At 42.3% G+C, this 24439-nt stretch overlaps 1 protein-coding gene across 1 annotated transcript in view; it reads left to right on the forward strand.

Moving 5' to 3' along the window:
• Positions 1–24439, forward strand: part of GLI3 (GLI family zinc finger 3) — a 257326-nt gene that overhangs the window by 148066 nt on the left and 84821 nt on the right. The window contains 2 exon segments of the mRNA XM_023751064.1: positions 17128–17333; positions 22074–22220. Coding sequence (XP_023606832.1) covers positions 17128–17333; positions 22074–22220 — 353 coding nt within the window.

Consider the following 24439-nt stretch of genomic DNA (forward strand, 5'->3'; position numbering starts at 1 on the left):
AAATGGAACTCTAACAGAATTTGCCCCCACGGGAAGATACTTTCAGGTTCGTTTACGCGACGACCGCCACCCAAGCGAAGCTGCCTGCAGCTCATCTTCTGTGGGCCGCTCTCCTTCACTTAGGTAACAGAGCCCGCGTTTTCCACCTCAACAAAGACATGCCGTTTCCTATAGCCTCACAGCAGGCTGAGTTCATTTCAGACCTTTCCCCAGGGAAACAAAGGCCGGGGACTCAGGCCTGCCTGCCATTCATCCCTGTTTGTGGTTGCATCCCCACCCCTGCCCACAGTGAAATTCATAAAATTCATACATCAAAAAAAAATAAAATAAAATCCCAGCAGATTTGTTTCCAGGAAACTGCCTGCTTACTTTTTGAATCCTAAGTACCATATTAGCTAGAGTTTAGCATCTCTGGTGATCCAGAAACTAAGTATCGTAAAAGGAAATAGCAGGAGGAAGGTCGGTTTTGAAAGTCATCCTCTCAGTCCTAAGCTAAGGTAGGGATGCTTTTGCAGAATATGTCTCGATAACTGTATTGAAAAGATATTTGGGGAAGAATCTTGACCATTTTTAGTTTTGTTGTGATCTTTGCAAAAGAAATATCAGAACAATAGTGGGCATCAGTATATTGCAGTTGGATAAAATTTAACAAGTTAAATGGCTTATGGGTCCTATGTTTATCTCCTGTTGGTGGCATTGTATCAATTTTCTTATAACTCTGATGCTCAAAAACATCATGTATAATGCTATATCTGTATACTGTACCACCGCCTCCCCTTTTTCTCTTTACACCACACACACGCACACACACACACACGCACACACACACACAGTGCTTACACACAAAGTAGGGAGAAAAGAATACAGAGAAAAGTAAGAAATGGCAGGTCAGGATCTGCCTTAAGGCATGAGAGAGCATTTCCAGTAATGAGCAAAATAAATATGGGTCTGTAACCTAAAGCTGTAGATTTTTCTAAAAGCCAATCACCTAGTACTGTGAGTCATGCCTCATCTCACATGTTTATAAGTTATAGATATTTAAAACCTTCTCCTACAGCTACAGAGAGATTATAGATCCATTAAAAAGTGCCCAGTTGGGACCACTATATCCAATAGGAAGCTTAGACTCTGTCCAAAAATCTAAATTAATCCCAGAATGAGTTATGTGTACAGTTGCGATCTTTTAAAGGTTTGCCAGTGAGAGGCCTTCAGTGCTATCATACCTGCAAACTGTTCCCAGAGAGCCTCGTCCTCCTCAGGCCCGGGTCACCCCCAGGTAATAAGAACTCTGCCTAAGGTCAGTTATTTTAGTTCACAGCATTAAGAGATCACTGGGTTTAGAGTATGTATGCTACCACCTGGGAATGAGCCACAATATGCAATACCTGACTATTTAGTCAGGGGCACTGACTTCCCTTAGATTGTCAAATTTAAAAAATGACAGCAGCTTGGCTGGTATAGCTCAGTGGTTGAGCATCAGCCCATGAGCCAAGAGGTCCTGGTTTGATTCCTGGTCAGGGCACATGCCCAGGTTGCAGGCTGGATCCCCAGTAGGGGGCATGCGAAGGTAGCCAATGAATGATTCTCTCTCATCATTGATGTTTTCGTCTCTATCTCCCTCTTCCTGAAATTAATTTTAAAAAAATTACCCAATATTTAAAAAAAAAGGCAACAGTCAACACAATAGTAGTCTGGTATGAATGAATCAAAATTAGACCTATTTTTTGTCAGATCGGCAAAAAATAGAATATATTCGTTGGCGTGCCACAAAATTTTAGTAATCAGTTTATGTGTCATGAAATGAGAAAGGTTGAAAATCGCTGAGTTAGCCACTAACTGGAGAACACCAATACTCTTCTAAGTACAGATAATATCCAAATATTGCCAGGTTCACTGGAAGTAAACAGTGTCTCTTCTATGTGGGGGAGTGAGAGAGAGAGAGGCACTGGCAGTGTAAAGATCTGCCTCATTTGCGAAACAAACCACCACACCCTGTTGCATGAATATGATTTTCATTTTTAAAACAGAATCCCAAGAAAGCATTCCTAGTTTACTAAAATGCTTCTTGCCTCTATTCAAAGCAATCTCGGGCTCCCTCACAGAACAGAATCCCTATATGCCCAGTCTGCGTTGCTTTCAACTTAACCTACGCACACCAGTGAACGTTTCCAGAAACAAATTCAGAATTGTAAGTCATTAGCAAAGGCAATCAGACCTGTAGAGGGGACTCTGATTTTAAAAGGATTTTCATATTGTAGTGGCCTGAGATACACAACAGATTAATACTAGAATTATATTAATGTTTGTATTACCTAACATGTTGGGTTTTTTAAATTTAAGTATTTGATGTCTTCATTATTTTTAATATATAACATTAAAATGTATGCACATACACCACTCACTTCTGTCCGTGTTCCTTGTGGTAATCTCAGCCTGCCTTTGGGTTAATAAAAGTTTGCACAATCTTCTTTCTTAACTGAAGTAAGAGGGGAAAAGAAGGTCAGCATAAAGCATTGTAATCTTGTTTGAATGCTCAAAATATGGTGACCTCAGATTTTGGATTTCAGGACTGCGGGATAAATGTAGTTACTGGATTGAGAGAAGAAGAGTCCAAGTCGGGATTCCACTGGGAATCAGGGAATTGTGATGTGAAGGTTGAACGCAGAGGTCCCACCTCTTGCATTAAGCTCGAGGGAGGGATTCCCTCCTGGTTGAGAATGTCACATGGTAGTTATAAGAGAGAATTTGCAGAGTGTAAGTGACTGAGCATTCCACGAGTCTTAGGTGGATGGCGGGCTGTGTGCATCTGACTTGGGCATTTGTTTCATGTACTTGCAACTGGTCTGAAGGACACTGAGCAGATACCTTATCCCTTATTTAATTGGGCTAACTTCTCCACCCTTCCCCACCTCTTCACCTGGGCAGACAGAGCACTTTTTAGTTATTTTGGTGGTTGTTTGTTCTTTCTCTGTTTGTTGGGAGGAGGGAGGTGTGTGGGAGTTGAATTGGGAGGAATGAAAAGCAGAAGGCGGCCCCCCTCCCCCCAGTGCGTGGAGAGAAACATCCTTTCAGGTCTTCAGGCTTGGCTTTGCAAGGGTGTCCTTTGATGAGGCCTTTGTCTGAGGCCCGCCGCAGTCTCCCTGTACTCCATGTTCAAAAAGGCTATTGGTCCTTCTTTGTTTTCTTTGTTGAACTGTTTATTTTGCTTTCTTCCCACGAGGTTCCCTGGCCTTCCTCTGACAACACTTTTCTGCATGAATTACATTCCTCAGAGGCAGGGTCTCCGGATTCTTGCAGTCCATGTGATCCCGCCTGTCTGATGAGTCCCGAGATACAACCAGCTGTGGGTCTCTGCCAAGCCAAGCGCTTGCTCAGTTTCCCTGACGTGGAGACCTAAAGACTGTTTGTAACTCATTAGCGAGGGCAGTGCTTCATCCCAGGTGAATAACTTAGCTGCTGGAATCATCACTACCTTTAAAATCACGGAAGGACACTACCAGCCGTTTGGCTTCCTTTCGACGTGAGTCAGGCTAGTGACGGAGGGGAGTTCAGGTTATTATACATATTTATTCCCACTTCACTGACATAACCACCTGTGCAGGGTGGGGCAGGAGACCATTAGCTCCATTTAAGTTGAATTTACATTCAGAAGGAATTTCATAATAATTTGCACAAAATGCATTCCCATCTGTGTGGAAATCATCAACAGCAATAATGAAAAGTATTCAGATATCTTAATCATAGCCATTTTCTTGCAAATATGTTTTTATCTATAATACTGTTTATGACTGAGACAGAGATGAACAATTAAACTCAGAAACCTATTAAATAAAGATGAAATATTTGGTTCTTGGATAAATTATACCTTCATTTCAGGTGTTGGTAAAGCATGTGAGGCGACTAGACAAAATGGAGTTGTTTTAAGGGCAAAATTCTGGAAGGGATCTGTTCACCTGTGTGTACCCATTTTTTAAAAAAATATATTTTATTGATTTTTTTTTTTTTACAGAGAGGAAGGGAGAGGGATAGAGAGTTAGAAACATCGATGAGAGAGAAACATCGATCAGCTGCCTCCTGCACACTCCCTACTGGGGATGTGCCCGCAACCAAGGTACATGCCCTTGACTGGAATCGAACCTGGGACCCTTCAGTCCACAGGCCAACGCTCTATCCACTGAGCCAAACCAGTTAGAGCTGTACCCATTTTTTTATACATGAGGACCAGCAGGTGGGGTGTACTGTCCTAACTGGATGCCTGCATCTATTGATAGTGTGCCTGGGAGTAGTTTTGACATGGCACTTCCCAAAAGAGGACCAAAGAGTTTGTTAGAAATGATTGAACACGACATCAGTGGTGAAAATTACATGCTGATGAAATACCTTTTTCTACATAGAAACTTTTCCTAAAAGAAGTGGATGAGGCCCAAGCAGTGATTGTGTTTTCTTGAGATCCTCCTGTTTTCTTGCTGGGCCTAGTTAGAACTGGCCTCTTGGCATCCGACTGTTGTGAGCCTGGGGCCACAGACTTTCTGTGGGGGTCTCCTGGCCAGGGTTCCCTTGGGCAGATAAATGCATTCACTCTGCAGGGTCAAGGTTCTCTCTCACACAAGGAGGATTTGCCTGGAAGATTGGAGTTAAGCCTCCTTTGGCGAGAAGAGGCACTTCCTCCTTGGAGTGGGCTCTGAACAAGATCGCCCAGGGAGCTGAAGCACAGCTGCCCGGATGCTTCCTGTGCACACAATGGACCGTCCTCAGGAGTAGGACGGGATTGCAGCATTGCTGAATCATCACCCCTGAGCATACCCCCTTCCCACTCAAGATAGTAGTTATGTTAGCCAATGTTAATGCTTTTTCTTCCCCCGGGTTTCAACGTATCATTCCAGAAAATTCAAACGTAAGTCTGTTGGCACATAGTTTCTGATGAGCCTCTTAAAGCCACTTCCTAAGCTGTTTTTGTAACAGATGTGGGCCCTGGACAGTTCCGTTCTCAGCTCTGCCACAAATTAACTGGATCCTCATACTTTCCCTGGCCTCTCTGGACCTCCTTGTTTTCGTCTGTGAAATGAAGTAGTCAGATGAAATGATCTGACTTTAAGATTTCGTAACATTGCACAGGTATGAGAAAGCTTAGGTTTGTCCTTTGTATTTTTCTCCTGTGTATGGATACTTAGAAGAGGAATCCATGAAACACTGTGGCCCTGCTACATGCATGCCCATGTGCCCCTTCTCCTTCTGTCCCCGCTTTCCTTGTATGAAGATGTGCTTCCCTCCCTCATTCTTCCTCATGCTTCCCAAGTCAGGCTTTGCACATCCCTCCTTAGCCACCGGTGCATAGAGCCGCCAGGCACTCTCTGTGCCATTTCAGTGTTGCTCACATAGGTTCCCACTGGAGTGGAAGGATAACTGGAAAACCAGAGCATCTCTTCTATTAACAGCATCAATAATGCTAAAATATAATATTTAAGCAGATACAGATTTTTGTATTTGGTTCAAGATAATTTTCCTTTGTGTTTAAAATTATAGACTGGGTTTGAATCCAGCTTAGGTAATTCCTATCAGATGACTTACTCTGTCCAGACCTATTTCATTATTCAATCCCATTTTATATCATGAATTCAAAGAATGAGCATATAGATAGCACTTAGCACAATCTGTCATATCATAGGTATTTGATAAATGGCCGAATTACCTAATATGTATTTATGATATTACCATATTTAAGTCATCTGTTTTAAGTGGTGTATCTTTTTTCACCTTTTAACATCGCTGAAATTGGAATGTATCTCACCATCTGTAGTGTTTTATGATGACTGTTGGTGAAGTGGCGGCTATGGGGAAGTTTCAGGTATCTCTCAATAAAATTATTTTTCTGATATTTCCCTTTGTGTGCAAGTACTTTGGTGCTATATGATATAACCTATGCCTGAATAAGCATAAAAGAGTTTTAAAAATGAGTATAAAGTAAAAATTGAAAGCGATAAGGAAGTATTGTCATTCTTAGTGGTACCTGAAATAATGGTGCATTTTTTTAGGTCAGTAGCATCTTAGCTTTGATGAAATACAGTATATAGCATATGGATTGTGTAGGTGTGTAATCAGCAAAAAGTAAAAAATAAAAACGTTTCACTGTCAAGTTTTTCTCCCAAGAGCCAAGCAATTTTTTCTAAATATTATAGGAATGGACCTAGTTGCAGGACTGTAAAGTTAAAAAGTATTAAGAATGTTTTCAAAAATGCTGTTTTTGCCTAAATCATAAAAAAAATAGAAAAGGAGGACAACTTCAGTCTGGAACAGTATAAAGGAGGGAAGCATGTGTTGTGTGCTGGCTCGGTTGGTGTATTTGTGCAGATGCATAGCACAGTCTCTCAGAGGGTAAGACTTCATGATTAATGGTGTTTATTCTTGACAGAAGCCTCCTTTATTTATCTGCAATACAGTTTAGCGATTTTATCAGGCACCTGAATGAAAAATATTCAGTCATACCAATATTGCAGTGTAAATTGAGTAGAGTCACTTTTTATTATATCTTCCCGCCTTATCATCTGCACAGTAATTTTCTAGCAGAGGTTTGATATGGAAAGGCTGGATTTAGCTGTACTTGACACAAAGCCTCTTCAATTTCCCCTAAAAGTTCAGGCTGCTCTTAGAAATGTGTGTGTGTGTGCGCACATGCATGTGTGTGCGTGTCTGTGTGTGTGTATAATGCATAAACCCTCTCTCTTATCCAAGCAATTTCGGGATTTGAAAGAATGAAGATAAAATGCACAAACCTGGATGGGAGAAATGTTGTTAATATAAAAACGTCTAATAGCTCTGAACTCACTGGTCCAAGCTTCTTTAGTGCTTAAGCTGTAGCTTAGTACTGAGCCTTTTGCATGGCTACATAACCCCACTTTCTTCTAAACAATTGCCATCCAACTCTAATCAGCAGAAAGCCAGACACTTCCCTTCCTTCTGGGAGTAATATCAAAGTTGGAGTTCACATGGCCCGGGGATCATCAGTCGCTGTGATGATGGCAATGTCATTTAAGAAAGAGGGAAAAAGAGATCTCATTTGTAGGCTACTCGAGTAAGGTGTCACTAAATTTTAAGCAAACTTTATTCAAGGAACAGACTTTACAATGTTAATTGTCAAAATGAACCAGTGGGAAAGAGGGCCAAATGGTTTGAATCGTAGAAAACATTGGATTTTAGGCCAAAAGGAGGAAAGGAGAACCTCTTGTCCAAATCCTTACATTTTACAGATGAGAAATGTGAAGCCCCAGAAGTGCTTCCAGTCAGTCTGTGGTCTCACACACGGGCTCTCCAGTGGTGATATGAGCAAGTGGTTCCCGGGCCCGTCAGTTAGACCTTTCCCGGCTGTGAAATCTGTCCTTCGTGGGGATCAGAAGACTCGCTTTCTCTATGAAGAAGGGGTGCAGTAGGAGACTTTGTGGCTCCTTTCCAAGCGGCCTGACTCGGTCAGTCTTCCAGGGTGCTCTTCTCAGGGCTCTGGGCAAAGTTCTCTGAAGCCATGATAACAAGAACTGTAAGAAAATGATCTCATTTCTTGGAAGTTAATGCTGCTTTTCTATTGGATAATGTAGACAACTTTTTCCTCAGTGCATTAGATATACTCCTTTTCCATATTTAATTTATTTTTGACAAGTTTGACACCCTCAAAGGGGCTTAAATTCTGGAATATTGACAAGTGTGCCTTGGATAAAGAGTCTTCGTTAACATGTAGGGGAGACCTGTAAGGTCTACGTCCACTTAAATCTAAAGAGACCGCTACTTAGAAAGGGCCACTATTTTCACCTTTTGTAGGAAGGGGCCCCTAGCAAACCTTGGTGATTTTATTCTAGAGGAGAGCTATTTAGATAAGTAATAATAGTTAGATAATAATAGTTCCTTGATGGACATCATTATTATCACTTTTTTAAACATTGATTTAAAGAATGAGGGAAACTATGAGTCAGATGTATCTTGCCAAGGATCACAAGAGACAACCCAGAAAAGCAGTCTAATCAATAGTACTAGTAATAATAATAATTATTATTATGAGGATTATAAGGATTATGAGGATAGTGAAAAAATCCCTATCAGCTCCTGGAAGACTGCTGTTGGTAAAGAATGCATTCTATCTAGTTGGTTCTTGAAGTAACATTTACAAAATATTAAAATAGAAGCCTTGTACTCTCTCTGGCTCAGAATTCCAGAAGCACCCTGTCTTTGAAATAAATATTTTCCATACCACCGGTAAGAGGACTCAATCTGAAGCAAGGATTAAACTGTTGGAACCTAACTTACTATTTCTAACTAGAGGCCCAGTACATGAAACTCGTGCACTGGTAGGGTCCCTAATGGCTGCTGGCTGGGGCCTCCCTCCCCTCCCCCCGCCAGCCCCGCCCCCTGGTCAAACTCCAGGATGAACTCCCTGTTGAGGGGACAATTTGCATATTACCTCTTTATTATATAGGATTATTTCCACCCAATATCTGAAGCCTCTTTCTGGGAGATTTCTCATTTAAATAACAGATCCTGGCGTGAGGCTCTCAAGATTTTTAAAATAACTGTTTATCTTAAATTATTGAGATTTCCAGGTAAATGATACAAGCACAGGCTTGTTTAGTTAATTAAATCGGAAGTTTGAATCCACTCTTGTATATAATTTAGGGTGTCCTTTCTTTACCTGATGGATATTATGGTGCAAATCCCAAACTTCTTACCAAAGGATGTCATGCTGATAGGATTCTACGTTATTAAAGAACATAACACCCAGACAAACAAATGCCACACTTCCCAGGAGTTTTCTAGATGCCTTTAGTTCATGGGACTTTGTCATTTGCCGAGTTATTTGACACTATCGTGTTTCAACGTCTTTCTATTTTTCTGTGTGTTTTCTTTTTGGAAGAATTCATTATTTTGCTATTCTGAATTCTTCTTTTGTGGGGGACGGGGAATTGGTAATTCATCAAATTCTGAAAAATCGGATCTATTAATATGAGTGGGAAATTGGTGGGATTATCAGCGAAATCAGACTTTCAAATGTCTGCCCCTTCCATATTTTCTTTTCACATGGCAATGAAGTTTTGAACTAAAAGTACAGAATGACCATGCCCATGAATTTGCTTTTAGGAAAGAAAGTCCCACTCGTTTTACTAAAGGTCAAGTCAAGTTACTAGACGATTTGCTTTGTTAGAAGAGGTGGTGTGGGTGCTCCTAGATGTCAACTAGCTCCAGAACACTCACATGATGTCCTGAGAGCATGAATACACAAGGAGTTGGTGAAAGCAAGGTGACTTTGGCCTTAACCAGTCCAGAGCTCTAGCACTAATAGCGTCAGCAGGAATGGGCGAGTTGGTCAAAGGGGCCAGTGTGCTGAGAACTTACCACCTGATTGTCCAAAATTAAACAGTACAGCACTGCTGCTTTTCCATCTGGGTCTAAATAGCCTTGGAGCAAAGCAGACTTTGGAGATCTGTTTTACCCAATACCACATCTTCATTTTATAGGTGTTTCCTATTTCATTGTATGCATTATTTGCCTATTCTATTGTTAATAGATATTTGATTGTTTCCCATTTTAATGTGAATGAATAACAGTGCTCTGAATATATTTGACATTGTGGCACATGTTTACATACTATTGTTGGGTATGTAACAGGGAAAGGAATAGTTGGAACATAGGGTGTGCATCCGTTCAAGTAGATAATGACCGACTACTTTCTAAAGAGTTTGTGCCAGCTTATACTCACATTGTTTGAGAGTTCCTATTGCTATAAATCATCATCAATACTTAGCACCATCAGTCTTTCTAGTTTTAGCCATTCCAGCGGGTGTTTAATAATAACTCATTATGGCTTTAATTTGTACTGCAATTATAAATGATGTTTATGTACAGTTTGCTAAGACATATTAGAAAAACCTTTTAATATTAAAAGCCAAAGTATAATTCAAAACATACTTTTATTTTGACTATGTTAGAAGAGCATAATGCCTGAAAAAGTGTGGGGACTAAATAAGTTAAAATGATGACAGTGGTTCAATCTGGAGAGCTTGGATATAGGGAACGACCTTTTTAAAAAAAAATTCTTAACTTTTCCATTTATGGGTGTAAACTCCTTTTATATTCAGACATAATTAGAAAATAAAAATAAGAAAGTCATTGTGAAAAATCTCTTGAAATGATGTTCATCATTAAAATGAATATTCTCTCCCCCCCCCCATTTTCTTCTTGTTGAAGAATGCAACCATAGCTCTTAAATTCTCTGTATAAGAAAATAGTCACACTAACTTAGTGTGAATGTGCACAGTAAGCAATGTTTTAACCTTCATCTTTAGTGGTCACTTCTAACCAAATCCTATCTACATCTGGTAGCAGGGTTTACATTCCATATTGTTCATGACCAAGATGCATGCTAGAAGCCCCCTGTGGTACTTTCTGACTGTGCTGCTTGCTCATCAGATAACATTTGCTCTAATGCCTTCCTTATATACTGGCTGCCTCCTGCAAGCCCCACAGTGGGGATCGAGCTTGCAACCCAAGCATGTGCCCTGACCGGGAGTCGAACCCTGACCTTCCGGTTCATAGGTCCACGCTCAACCACCAAGCCACACTGGCTGGGCTACATGTATACTTTTCACCCAATTTAACTATAAACTCTTTGAGATTAAAGACTGAATGACCATATATTATATTTATTGAAATCCTCCCACCAGGTGCTGAAATCATAATGGATTCTTAGTAAACAGATTTTCAATAAATGTTTATCTAATGAATATTTCATTGAAATAGTCATCTGTGTAGTTATACATGTAGTTTTTAAAAATTGAAATCCAACATGGTAAATGTATAAAAAGCCTAAGTCAGTTCAAAATTCATGGGGAATATAATTTAGCTACAAAGATGATAAAAATGGGATTTGAAACAGAACCATCCTATTCGTTAGGGTCCTGGCAGTTTAAAAGAGTGGATATTTACGGAGATGTGAACAAGGTGAAAGGCCCTCAAAGTGACCCTAAAGCCCAGCAGCCCCCAGGAGTAGCAAAAATTGGAAGAAGTTCCTATTGCTAACCTGAAGGTGCAAACAAACTGATTCATTGAGGGCTGGAGTCCAGGAAGAGGGGTCACACTTCTGGAGGGGTGGCCATGAGGTGGCCAGCAGATCTCAAGCTAAGGAGAGGAAGTGACTGGAATAAATACCCCTGATCCCTCTTCCCTCCACTGCCAGCTCCTGCCAGTGCATCTCATTAGGAGAATCCAGAGGAAAAATGAGCCAGCTGATTCAGACCCTACAGACCAGCCTTCCTGGCCATGCAAGGGTTCCCAGGTGAAGGATGGTAAATGGCAAGTAACTGGCAGAACCCTCTGTGCATGTAAGGGTCCCATGATAACGCTGGGCAGAGACTTCTGGGAGCTCACCTTGAATAGAAGAAAACATGACGTTTAGGATTGTGTGGATTTCCGGCAGTGTTTGGTATATTAGCCATGGACATTTTAATGGTTTCCTTCACTGTATGGGAAGCAAATTTTTTATTACAAATTTTGGTTTATTAAAACTGCGACTATTGAATAATTAATTCGTTGGTTAAAAATACATTAGAAGGGATAACTCCCTTTGTTCTCTGTTAGGCCACTGCTTGAATATAAAGAGTGGTTTACTTGTTATGGGAAGAACAAAGTTAAACAAAAAAATAAATTTGTTATATTAAAAAAAACCCCACCATTTCATTCTTCTGGTAGTTGGAGCCCTCATACAAAGATGCAAGGGGAATTATATACATTTCCAGCGTTCCAAGCAACATGAAAGCAAATTGCAATAATCCAGCATACAAACCTTGTTTAATGCTCTCATAATAAGTCACGCAAGTGATTAAATACTGTGATTTTAATCTTGGCATTTTAGTAACCCAATAAGATAGATGAAAAGGCAGTAACAAATTAGATTATTTAATCATATTTCATTCTAACTAAGAAGGTATTCTCTGCAATGTGTTTTTTGTTTTGAAGGTTATCATACATAGTATAATGTTTAAAACACTGTAATAAGTCTTTCTTCTACTCTTTTTATTGTAATCTATTTTCATGACCTTTTAAAAAATGTAACCCAAAGTCAAATCATCTCCACAAACACGCACACAATTTCATATTGCTTTCTTGCTTTTGGGAGAACATCAAAGTAATCCCCACCTTCTTTCTTGTCTGAAACTGTACAATATATATAGCCATTGGAAAGAAATGACAGCCACTCAGGTCTCTATGGCCTTGGACGCACAAATAGGTGAGAGCAATGTAAGGGATACTGTCCCTGACTAAGCATGCTGGGCCCGCATGCCTGAGCCCAGATGCAGAGGTAATGGAACAGCAGTTGTGCCCTGGCAGCCCAGACAGCCCTCTACAGCTGGGCATCTCTGGTCCCCAGGCTAAAGTTAGTATGACTTAGTTCAGAGGGTCACAGTCATATTTCTGTGCTCTTTGGCGACAACATAAAAGGCCTGGAATCTCTGAACTTGGAACTGTTCTAAGTTTCAGTGTTCTTTTAAGAACGTTTCTTGTTTTGGTTTTTCTCCTTGGTTTGTGCTGTCCTTCAATTATTGAGTCTTGTCCAGCCCCAGAACAGAGAGGGAAGGGAAAGCTACCGGCAGAGGAAGCCATGGGAAGCCAACAGCAATCTTCAAAGTGTGTCTCTACTAAAAATATAAACCAAGAAAGAGACACCTATAATTTTTTCCCCTGGTGCTACTGTAATCTTCAAATGAAGATTTTTAGAAAGTTTGACAAATATTTACCAGGTCAAGTTTATGAAAGTTTGTGAAATAGTATATGTCATTGACATGGGAAATTTTGTGGCTGCCTTCCTCACAACTCCCACCTCCTTTCCTTACCATAGAATTCCCCTCTCTGGCCATAATCTTGAATGGCACTTGCACACAGCAATAAACACACATCTGCCTATTAAGTTTAAGGAGGTTACTTTTCCCTCTCAAATCTGCTTTACAAAACAAAACAAAAAAACTGACAAATGATGTAGCTTCTGGGAATTTGGAAGTGATTTTGGTTAGGTAATGTTAAAAGCAACTCTCTTGAAAAGCTATAATTTATATATCTTTACATCCATGTCCAGTGGCACTGGAGCCATTGGAGTTCAAGGTTGAGTGCTCAGCCTTGGTGGCTTAGAAACTAATTTATGTCGGGCTTCAGCTCTAGAAGCATGTCATGCTGGCCAACTCCCGGGAGCCTGATGTGGATACAGTGAATCAGTGATCAACTTCCAGGGAGAAACTGAGCAGCAAGGAAACCAGAACACCATGCAGACAGCTCTTTGCTGAGTTGAGAACCACACGCACATGAGAGTTTTGGGGGGTGCTTCTGACAACCCCCAGGGACATCAGCAACTCTCTCTGTTTACTGAGTGTCAGTGCCAGTCATTGGCAGCAGCCCCGTGAGGGAGCTATTATTGTTCCATTTTTGTGTTTATTAGGGAACTTCTGCTTAGTGACACGGTCAGTGATGCCTCAGTTCAAATCCAGTTCCCTCAAATCTCTTGTATCTAATTACTGAGCCCCTGTTCTTAACCACCTTATGTGGTTGTAGGATTTTACTAAGAGGGGTCCGGGGAATCCAAGGAGATGCTTCAGGAACACTGTCAGGCAGGAGAGCAAAGCATAAGATGCACTTTGAAAAGAGGGTTCCAATATTTCAGTGTTTGAAAGTCATATGATATGCTGTTTATGCCATCCCTATTATGCATGTGTGTGTATGAGTTCATATGGCTGTATTGTATATGTATGTAGATTAGGAGTGGAGTATATTAGCATAGTGTATGATACCAGCTCACTACATCAGGCTTTACTCATACTCACTTGCCAAGACCCCTACAAGGTAGGTATCTTCCCTGTAGGATCCTTAAGGACCAGGAGAGGGTAGGTATGGTGGCTGAGGTTGGACCTCAGCCCTTCCATGTGCCACCTGTCTCCAGAATTCCTAATGACCCCTCCCTGGGTAACCCATCCTATCTAATAAAGAGGGAATATGCTAATTGACCCTCATGCCGTCACAAAGATGGTGGCACCCACAGACAATAAGGAGGGAATATGCTAATTGACTGCCACGCCCTCAAAATGGCAGCACCCACAGCCAATAAGGAGGGAATATGCTAATTGACTGCCACGCCCTCAAAGATGGCAGCGCCCACAGCCAATAAGGAGGGAATATGCTAATTGACTGCCACACCCTCAAAGATGGCGGCGCCCAGTCCCCTCAGCCCTGCCGCTCCATGCGCCTGCCTTCGGAGTCCCCCAGTTCCCTTAGCCCCCCAGCTGCCCAGGGCCAGGGCCGGCCCAAGCCTCAGGCAAGCCTCAGATGTCGGCTGCCCAGCCGCCCAGGGCCGCCTGAGGCTTAGGTAACCAGGGCTGGCCGAGGCTTGTGCTGCCGGCAGTGGCAGCAGCAGAGGCGTGATCGGGCTTCACCTTCCCCTGATTGCCAGGTCTCCTCCTGCCCCTGAGTGCTCCCTGACTGTGAGAGGGGGCAGGCGGGGCTGAGGGGACCTCCCCCCTCCAGTGCATGAATTTTCATGCACCGGGCCTCTAGTACTAAATATTTTGCTATTCATATTCTGGGGATGGCTAGTTTCTTTCTTTAGGGCCGTGATGAACTTACAGTTTTCTTACTTGTACTCCAGTCTGAAGGCACGTCCCACCACTGTGTTTAGAACTAGATGGCCCAGTATCTCCTCAGCATCATCTGTCTGGAAGTGACGTGAGATTATGACATTCCCAGAGTGGGTGAGGTTGCCTGGCTTCACCTCCAGGAGGAATCAGCCCTCTTCCTGTGTTCCTGCCAGGGACGATGGGAGCAGGCCTGGATTCCTTCTCACAGCAGTGCTTTTAATTGTTATCTTCGGTTTTCTTGTGGAAACTGGTCACATGAAAGTGAAGGCCTGGGTGCAGACGTCAGACGTCCAGACTTGAGAAAACTGCCAGCCACCTCCTGGCTTCCTTGCATCTTTGGGTGGTGACTGCCCAACTCCCACCTCTGTAATTTTCATGCGATTCTAGATGCAGATCCCCCTACCCCCCCCCCCCCCCCCAGTGTGCTTCTTCAAAGTGCAATCTACGCCTCTGAAATATCCTTACTACTCTTCTTAATTCTGGAATTTCAGAAAAATAACAAGTTTCAATTTTCGTCTAAACTAAAAAACAACAACACAAGTAAGAGGTGCTATTCCCGTCGCTGATTTTTGGTTCAGGTTGTGCAGACCCAGTTTGTGGTGGGTCACAAAAGCTTATCTAGGAGATATCACTTCATGGATTTCTTGAAATGTCTACTTCTCTACATTTCTGCTGCACCGGTCCCATTATATGCCTACACATAAGTTTATACTTGGTAATAATTATTTTGAACCAGTTTGGAAGGCTGATTTTTCCTTTCTGGTAGAAAATGAATTATTGGTATGGAGCATCCCCTGAGCTCTAAAGTAGCAACATGTCTAAATGGAGCTTAGAATGTAACACAGCGAACTTGCTTTGTGGTAAAGAGCTAAAATAGGATAGACTAATAGGTTATACCGATTTTTATTTAAAGCAGAAGTAATTTTACTAACTTCTGAGTGGATATGGGCAACCTCAAGTTTTTTTTTTAAGAAAGCTTTTTTTTTCCTGGTGGGGAGTTTTCACTCTTCTTTCATGTAAATTTAGAGAACTGGATTTTTATTTTACTTCACCAAAAGTGGCATCTGAATAACAAGAAAAAGCCTCTTTTTTTAATTCAAAATGAAAAAAAAAAGAATAACAAGGAGCAAGCGAGAGAACATCTCCCCCCCATATTTCAGTCTCTTTTATTTTCTACTGAGAGCAAATTCATTATCTGATCTTCGGTTTCATTTATTTCAGTGCCTGTGCTGTGCACGTGGTGGAGCCGGCCTCTCCCGAGATTGTGTTCTGACAGGGTGATAGGGGCCAGAGCCCTGCCGTCAATATGCACTTGCTTTGAGAGGCGTGATGAAAAAACACGTTTCCCCTCCCTTTCATTTTACACTTAAAGCCAGTCGCATAAGAGGAATTGGCTCTTCTCCGTAGATCTGTCTCTATCTTGGCTTCTCCCTTTTGTAGCCGGGCCCTCCGTCAATGGGAAAACGGCGAGCGCAAGTGTTTAGCCTGTCGTGGCCAGTCCACTGGATTATCCACACAAAATGTTTCCTATTGAAGAAGGAACAAGGCAGGGAGGGTGTTGTACCGTCTGGCTATTCTTCAGAAATGCCTCTTGCAGGGGCTTCAGGGACTGGCTGTGGGGAAGGAGGACCAGGAGGGGATCGGGGTACGGAGGCAGCCAGGTGTGTTCGAAAATTTATTTCCATCAGCCCAAGTGTACAACCTGTGTTAGCGCCCCCAAACCAAGGCATGAGCTTGATCAAAATCTCATTCTTTCCCGGCTTTCCAACCCCAGGAGCACTTAATTACTGATTGTTCCCTGAATGTGGCTAATCAGGATGCCATGGGAAAAATGAGTGTGAGAGGAAGCCGGCTTTCATCCCCTGCCTCTCAGAGAGGAGGAGCAGTCCTCAGCACAGTGGAGCCCAGATCTGTGAAACTGGTTTCATTCATATGCAAGACTTCGCAGTAAAGCTCACACAGGGATATGTGGGGTGTCCGATTTCACATTTTTCAGACCTTTGCAGTTAGTCACCTCTCTTATGGGTGGGCAATGCTGCCATGTGCGTGCTCCGATTTCCAGTCTAGACACATTTGCTTTCTTGTCAATGCAACACCATGATGGTGAGAGGTAAGTTTTCAGTGGTGAAATTAATGATCAGGTCAAATTGAAAATAGGGTCTCGGAAGCTACTTTAAGCTCAGATGCCTGTTGTTTAGAATTTCTTCATGAAAGCCAAAGGCAGACCGTTACTTTTCTGTATTCATAGTGTCATAAAAGTTTTCAAAGGTCAATATTCTTTGCCCAAATAATCGTATATACTACCTGCATTATGTCACCATGACTTTAAGGTAAAAGAAAGATATATTCCTGCTATCCCTCCCCCCCAAGACACGTTGAGTTCACTTAAAATCTTATGTCCTCTCACAGACAGCCTCTGCCTCTGGCGACACTTGTTTCATGCATACTTCTTGTGCCCGGTTTTCTTTTTCCCCAGGCCTTCTGCCTTATCGAGTAGCCCAACGTATTCGGACCTGCCCTTCATTAGGATCTCCCCGCACCGGAACCCTGCTGCCGCCTCGGAGTCCCCCTTCAGCCCTCCACATCCCTACATCAACCCGTACATGGACTACATCCGCTCTCTGCACAGCAGCCCGTCCCTCTCCATGATCTCCGCAGCCCGGGGGCTGAGTCCCACAGATGGTAAGTCTCAGACCGACCCATTTTGCTTCTGTGCATCACGCCACCTTCTCCTCCTGCCTCCCCTGGGGCATGGTGTTGAGTAGCTTTGCTTATTGAGTTGTTTCCCACATGCCAGACACTAGGCTAAGTGCTTCGAGTTCATGCTTTCATGCCAATGGAGAGACACCTCCATCAGCGTGGGGTTATTATCTCCATTTTCAGGTAAAGATAGCAATGTGCAGAGGGGCCAAATAGTTTGCAGCCTCGTCCATTGGCCTAGGACAGTGATGGCGAACCTTTTGAGCTCGGCCTGTCAGCATTTTGAAAAACCCTAACTTAACTCTGGTGCCGTGTCTCATATAGAAATTTTTTGATATTTGCAACCATAGTAAAACAAAGACTTCTATTTTTGATATTTAGTTTATATATTTAAATGCCATTTAACAAAGAAAAATCAACCAAAAAAATGAGTTCATGTGTCATAGGTTTGCCATCACTGGGCTAGTAGGTGGCGGAGGTGCAAAATCCTTGTTCTGATCCTCCTTTCTGTTTTGCGTCTTGACGGAAGTTTAGACTGGCCCTGTAAGCGTTCATACAGTGAGCATATGTAATAACTGGAGCCTTTTACTCACTATCCAGGGTTTGCTTTTCTGTTCTGCAGTACATTTATACAGATGTGTCTATTACAGCGGCTTTTCTCAAACTCCCATGTGCATATGGACCACCTGGGGATGGTGATACAATGTGATTCTTTGTTGGGTGGGCCCAGGAGTGGCCTGAGATTCTGCACATCTGTACAGCTCTCAGGTGATGTCAGTGCAGCTGGTCCGTGAACCATGCTCTGAGCAGCCAGGTCTTAGAGAACTTGATGGTTCAGAACTGATGCTGCCCTCTATCCTTGATGGTACCAAACAGAAACTGGGAGAAGGATGTGGTGGGAGAAGATAAGAACTTTGACTTGAATTCAATAATACCTGATGCTCATGTTAAGCTCTCAAGGATCAAATTCTGGTTGGTTCTCTTAGCCTCCAAATGAATTACGTTGACATGACGCTTTTTCATTGGGCTTGTGTATTCTGCAACTGTCAAGTTCTAAACCATTCCTTCGATTCGGGCAGAACATGTTCCATTGCATACGCATGTGTACAAACTCACTTGCCCACGATTGCCAGAACCTGAATTAAGGTCCAGAATCGCATACGCCTTATTGATGGCAGACGGCAGGTTGTGCGTTCCCTGCAGCAGGTCACAAATCCCTGGTGCTTGATGGGGAGCTCAGAGAAACACCATGCGCCCCATTTCACTGAGCAGCATTGGAAGGGACCCTGCAGAGTCCCCATGTCTACGCAGACCACGCTACGAGGCTGGCTGTGTGTGGTGGGAACAGTGTGTGGGAGAGCCACATGAGGCTGCTCAGTAAACATTACTCAGTTGTGCTTCCAGGAGTAGCAATGCTCCAGGAACAGCTGCCGGCTCCTTGTAAGGCACCTGAGGAGAACGAGTTTTGCCATTTGGACAAGATTCACTTTTTTCCTTTTTTTTCAGTTTTATTGAAATATAATTGACATAAGCACTGTGTAAGTTTAAGGTGTATAGAATAATGACTTACGTATACTGTGAAGTGATTACCTCAGTAAGTTTAGTTAACATCCCTTTTCTCATATAGATAGAAAAAGGGAAAAGAAAAAAAATGTTATCTCCCCTGTGATGAGACATTTTAGGATTTAATGTCTTAGCACCTTTCAAATACACCATCCAGCAGTATTGCACATCCCCAGTTCTTATTTCTCTTATAATTGGAAGTTGGTAAGATTTACATTTTAAAAAGAAAGCCATCAGAGAGTCAAAGGCAATCTTCTGGTTGGGATTTGGTTTTAAAATGGGAAAAATGGAAAGTTACCTCCATGGAGCACTTGGGAGTTTTGGGAAATGACTACCAAGAGACCAGAGGCTGAGCAGGGGAAGGGAGGTCAGCTCACAGTGGACTTGAAGTCGTGCCTGGCTTGTGGAAGTTTAGTTGAGCCACTAGAAAATTGTACCTCTAGTTAGAGGATCTTATCCTCTGCTACCCGTAGTATTTCATGGTGCGTGTGAATAAGACATTTTTTGATTGGTGGTTCTACCTAACTCTTCTTGCCTCAAGAGTCCAATAATATCCAATAAAATAAAGTCAAGTCACTGATACTACTTTCCTGTGGTCTAAGAATTTTTAATCTATATCATGTCTTTATCATGTATAAAAAGTCTGTGGGCACACCATCAGTAGGTGAGTGGATAAAAAAGTTGTGGTACATTTATACCATGGGATACTATGCAGCAGTGAAAAAGAAGAATCTCTTAGCCTTTGGGACAGCATGTTGGGACCTGGAGAGTATCAGGCTAAGTGAAATAAGTCAGTCAGAGAAAGTCAATTATCACATGATCTTACTCATGTGGAATCTAAGTAATAAAATAAACTGATGAATGGGGTGAGTCCAGAGACATGGAAGCATGAAACAGTGTGTGGAATCTCGGAGGGAAGGTGGGGGAGGATGGATGGGAAGTAATCAACCAAAGACCTTGTATGCATATATGCATAACCCGCGGTCACAGACAGTGGGGTGGTGAGGGTCTAGGGTGGAGGGCGGGGGACAGGAGTGGGCTGGAGGGGGTGGATGGGGTAAAAAGGGGGTATATGGAATACTTTCAACAATAAAGATTTTAAAAGAAAGTCTGTGGACACAAATGTGAAACATAAAGCTATTTATAGAATGCCAGTTTTTCCACATAATAATTGCAAAACTGACTTTTAGTGATGGAATGCTATGTGCTAATAGGCACTTACATGCAGCGCTGCATTCCTGCTCCCAACAACCTCATGGAGCAGCAAGAGGCAGCGCTGGCATTTGTATCCAGATCTTCACGAATCTGGAGACCACCCTCAGAACCTCTGCAATATCCGTCAGTTTTGCCATAAATTGGCAGGTGGACACTGATTATTATCCCACTCTTACAGAGCTGACTCTTGCCAGTAAATTGCTCCAGATTGGTAGGTATATTTTCTTTTTGATTTTGTAATGAAAAAAGAGCTTTTAACTTATGGAACACAGAATTGCAGCTATCACCCAGTTGTGTGTTATTAAAGCTGTGTGGCCTTTCCCCTTGTAAGTGCTGGGTCCTCCAGGTAGAGAGAGCTGACTCAGAGACGCCTGTCAGAAAGCTTAGAGAAGTATGTTAAGTATGTCTGGAAAGAAAGCATAGTTGTCTAAGTTGTCAACCACTGTAAGGAATGTGAACACACTGATTTCATATAGGAAACAGTTTTGTTTTGTAAGGCAGAGGTGGGAATGAATTATGTACGTACATATATTTTAATCACTTTAAATTCTTGAAGATTTCTTTAAACGGGGATGTACGAGAAATAATTTTTCTCCCACCTTCTAAGTTCTTCTGGCTGGCTGGTAATTAATAAGAGACAGATTAACAGGAGAAAATGCCCCAAATTTATTCCGGATGTACATGCAGAGGTGCCATAAAAATATGGAACCTGAAGATGCATTTGGGGTTTGTATGCCATTCTGGAGAAAGGAGAGGGAGGCAGGGGTCTGGGGTTTCAAAGGGACAGCAGGCAACATACAGCAGGTAGATAAGAAAGAGCAAATGTGCTGAACAACTTCTTGCTGGGTCACCCGGAAACAATTGGACACAGAGGGATGTCCAAAATAAAGAGGCTTTTTTAGATTTCACTCTATCTGCCACACTTAGTTTATATTATGATGTTAAATGATGTTTCCTTCTTTTTTCATGTTTCAGATACAGTTGACATTCAGTATTATTTTATGTTAATTTCAGATGTACAGCACATTGGTCAGACAGTTGAATAATTTACAAAGTGATCCCCGGATAATTCTGGTACCCAGATGTTCCTTTCTTGTAAACAGGTGTTTTTTCTGTCTGAATTCCTTTAGGTGTGTAAGGAAGAGGGTCAGAGGTTCTTTCTGAGCCTTTCATGTCTTAAAATCAATACCCCAAAATATATCTTTTTGGGGTGGCAAAACTTTGGTCCCTTCAACACTAACCTCAAATATTTTATAATGTACTAGTGGCCCAGTGCACAAAATTTGTGCAGGGGGGAGGGGTGTCCCTGAGCCCGGCCTTCACCCTCTCCAATCTGGGAGCCCTCAGGGGATGTCTGACTGTCGGTTTAGGCCCGATCCCACAGACTGGCAGTCAGACATCCCTTTCGCAATCCAGGACCACTGGCTGCCCACCTGCCTGATTGCCCCTAACCACTCTGCCTACTGGCCTGCTTGCCCCCAAGTGCCCCCCTGCCGGCCTTCTTGCCCCCAACTGCCCCCCTTGCTGACCTGATCACCCCCAACTGTCCCCCCACCAGCCTGCTCAACCCCAATGGCCCTACCTGCTGGCCTGCTTGCCCCCAACTGCCCCCCCCCCACCGCTGTCCTGATCGCCCCTACCTCCTCTGCCTCGGCTCCGCCACCATGGCTTTGTCCAGAAGGACGTCCGGAAGGTCTCCCGGTCTAATTAGCATATTACCCTTTTATTAGTATAGATTTTATTAGCTCTATTCTTTTCCTTCAGTTTTCTTTCCAAATAAAAGATGTCTGGTAGACTTAAGTGAAAGTACAATTTGAGTCAAAGGAATTTTACTAGAATGAGCCATAAAAGGAATTGTTGATGTGGGCTGCATAACAAATGCACTGTTGACCTTCTTTCAACAAGTACCCATCCTTTTCATTCTTTTCTCCTCTTCTCTTCCAGCGCCCCACGCGGGAGTCAGCCCAGCAGAATACTATCATCAGATGGCTCTGTTAGCTGGCCAGCGCAGCCCCTACGCAGACATCCTTCCCACGGCTGCCACCACTGGCGCTGGGGCCATCCACATGGAATATTTTCATGCCATGGACAGTAAGTGATGGGGCCATGTTCTGTAGGGGTGGCAGATGCTAACTCATGCGCTGGAGAGGAAGACACAAAGATTAGATAATTGTCTAACTTGACAAACCAGAGAAAGAGAAGGAGCCACCAATACTTGGTGCTCTGGTTCTGTTGGTATTTTAGGAGGCTGCCAGATACGGGGCCATCCCAGGACCCCTGTTTAACTCGGAATGAACTGGAAGGTGCAGGCGATTGTAATTCGGCAGATAAACAAAAAACTGCTCTTCCTCTTCTTGATAACAAAATAAGGAAACCTGTTTGATTACATGAGTGTACTTTGCCTAGTCACTTCTTGGTTTTTTATAGATTTTATGCCTTAGAAGTTAATTTTTAAAAAGAACTGTACTTGGTTTGACATTTTTTTATTTGATTTTATTTGCCTCATTTGTTTTCTTTACATTAAAACTTATATTTCATTAAAACCTTTTATCTAAGAAAAATTAAAAGCCTTTCCAAATTAGAAGCCTATTTTTGGTACATAGCAGTGGAAGAAAAGGGGATCATTTGATGCAGTTTATATCAGTTATTTTGGGGTCTTATGATCATTTCTCTGGGTCACTTACCAAGATGTGTAGAAAAATGAGGCTATGGTTGTGACTTTTCTGAACATCCCAGAGTTCTCAGCTATGCAGATTCTCTGAGTCCACATCCATTTGTCAGGTGGCAGGAAGTGACTTGGAAGCATCATCCAGGAGGTCATCAATGAAAGCCACTACCCTTTGAATATGACAGTAATATGACTTTGAGGAGAGCATACGCTTGAGATTTTGTTTGTACTCCCTAGTAGCAGTGATTAACTTGTTTTATATATATATATATATATGTGTATATATATATATATATATATATATATATATATATATATATATATATATATATATATGATTTTAGAGAGGAAGGGAGAGGGAAAGAGAGACAGAAACATCAATGATGAGAATCATTGATTGGCTGCCTCCTGCATGCCCCCTACTGGGGATCGAGCCCGCAACCTGGGCATGTGCCCGGACTGGAATTGGACCCGGGACCCTTCAGTCCACAGGCCAGTGCTCTATCCACTGAGCCACACCAGCTAGGGCAAGTTGTGTTTTTCCATCACTGTCTATTTGTATTCTTTTGTGAAAAGGGTATATATCTGTCAACTCAGGCACTATTTAGTGATTCAGTCCTTAGGTCTGGAGTAGGTCCGGGTGAAACCTGTAGCTCAGTCTCTCCACCATGAACTGACGTGGCTGTGTCACACAGTAACCTGAGCGTGCGCAGGCTTCCCTTAGGGAGTTGATTACCACACACAAAGTGGAAGAACCGTATTACATGTTCTGCGGGGCCTTTGTTGTTCTGCTCTGTAGAGTGGAGAGCTTCAATTTCCGATTCATCACAAGCACTTTTCAATTAGGGACTGTTGAAAAAAAAGTTCGGTGTTATTATGCAAATTCGTTATTTTAAATCTGCAAATAATTAAAATAATACAGAATCCTTGGAAGGTCAGCCCATATATTACCTTCCTTATTTGATGAGAATCTGGTTAGTCAGACAATGGTGGTTTTTATCTAAATAAAGGATGAAGCTATCCTTTTACTTTGTAAAAACTAATTAAAGGAATTTTAATTTGCCAAGTATATGGTAAATTGATTGTCATTAAGTAGGAATTTAGATGTCCTATCATTCATCACATAAAAAGAAAACTCCTTTTTCTTTGTCAGAATATTTTATTAGAATGGAGAAACAAAACAATTAACAGGAAGCCAAATCAAAGATACCCGTGTTGGAACAATAAGAATGCTCGAGCTTATATTTAAAAAGGAAATGGTTTGACCAGTGAAGACCTGGGCCTCTTCTCTTTCAGCTGTTTTGAAAGTGCTCACCTTGTCTCCTCTTCCCTTCATCAGAGGATCCCAAATCACTGCCTCACAGTGCTGACTTTATCTTGCTTTGCTTGGTTATTAGGGGGTTGGGAAAAGCATAATGAAAGGGTTGGGGAGTGCATAAAGTAGTATATTCTTTCTCACTAAAACACTTGAGATAGCATTTGGTTAAGCAGAGCATAAGAAGTGTACTCAGGATTTAGCAGACTTTCCCAATAGTGAAGTGAAACCATTTTAAACTTTTGCAATGAAAGCACAGCTGCAGGAGCAAAGCCAAACTGAGATCCAGCGGGTCACTCAGGCCCGTTGTCACAGATCTGGACTCCT

The sequence above is a fragment of the Myotis lucifugus genome, unplaced genomic scaffold (assembly GCF_000147115.1).
Source record: "Myotis lucifugus unplaced genomic scaffold, Myoluc2.0 scaffold_18, whole genome shotgun sequence".
NCBI lineage: Eukaryota > Metazoa > Chordata > Mammalia > Chiroptera > Vespertilionidae > Myotis > Myotis lucifugus.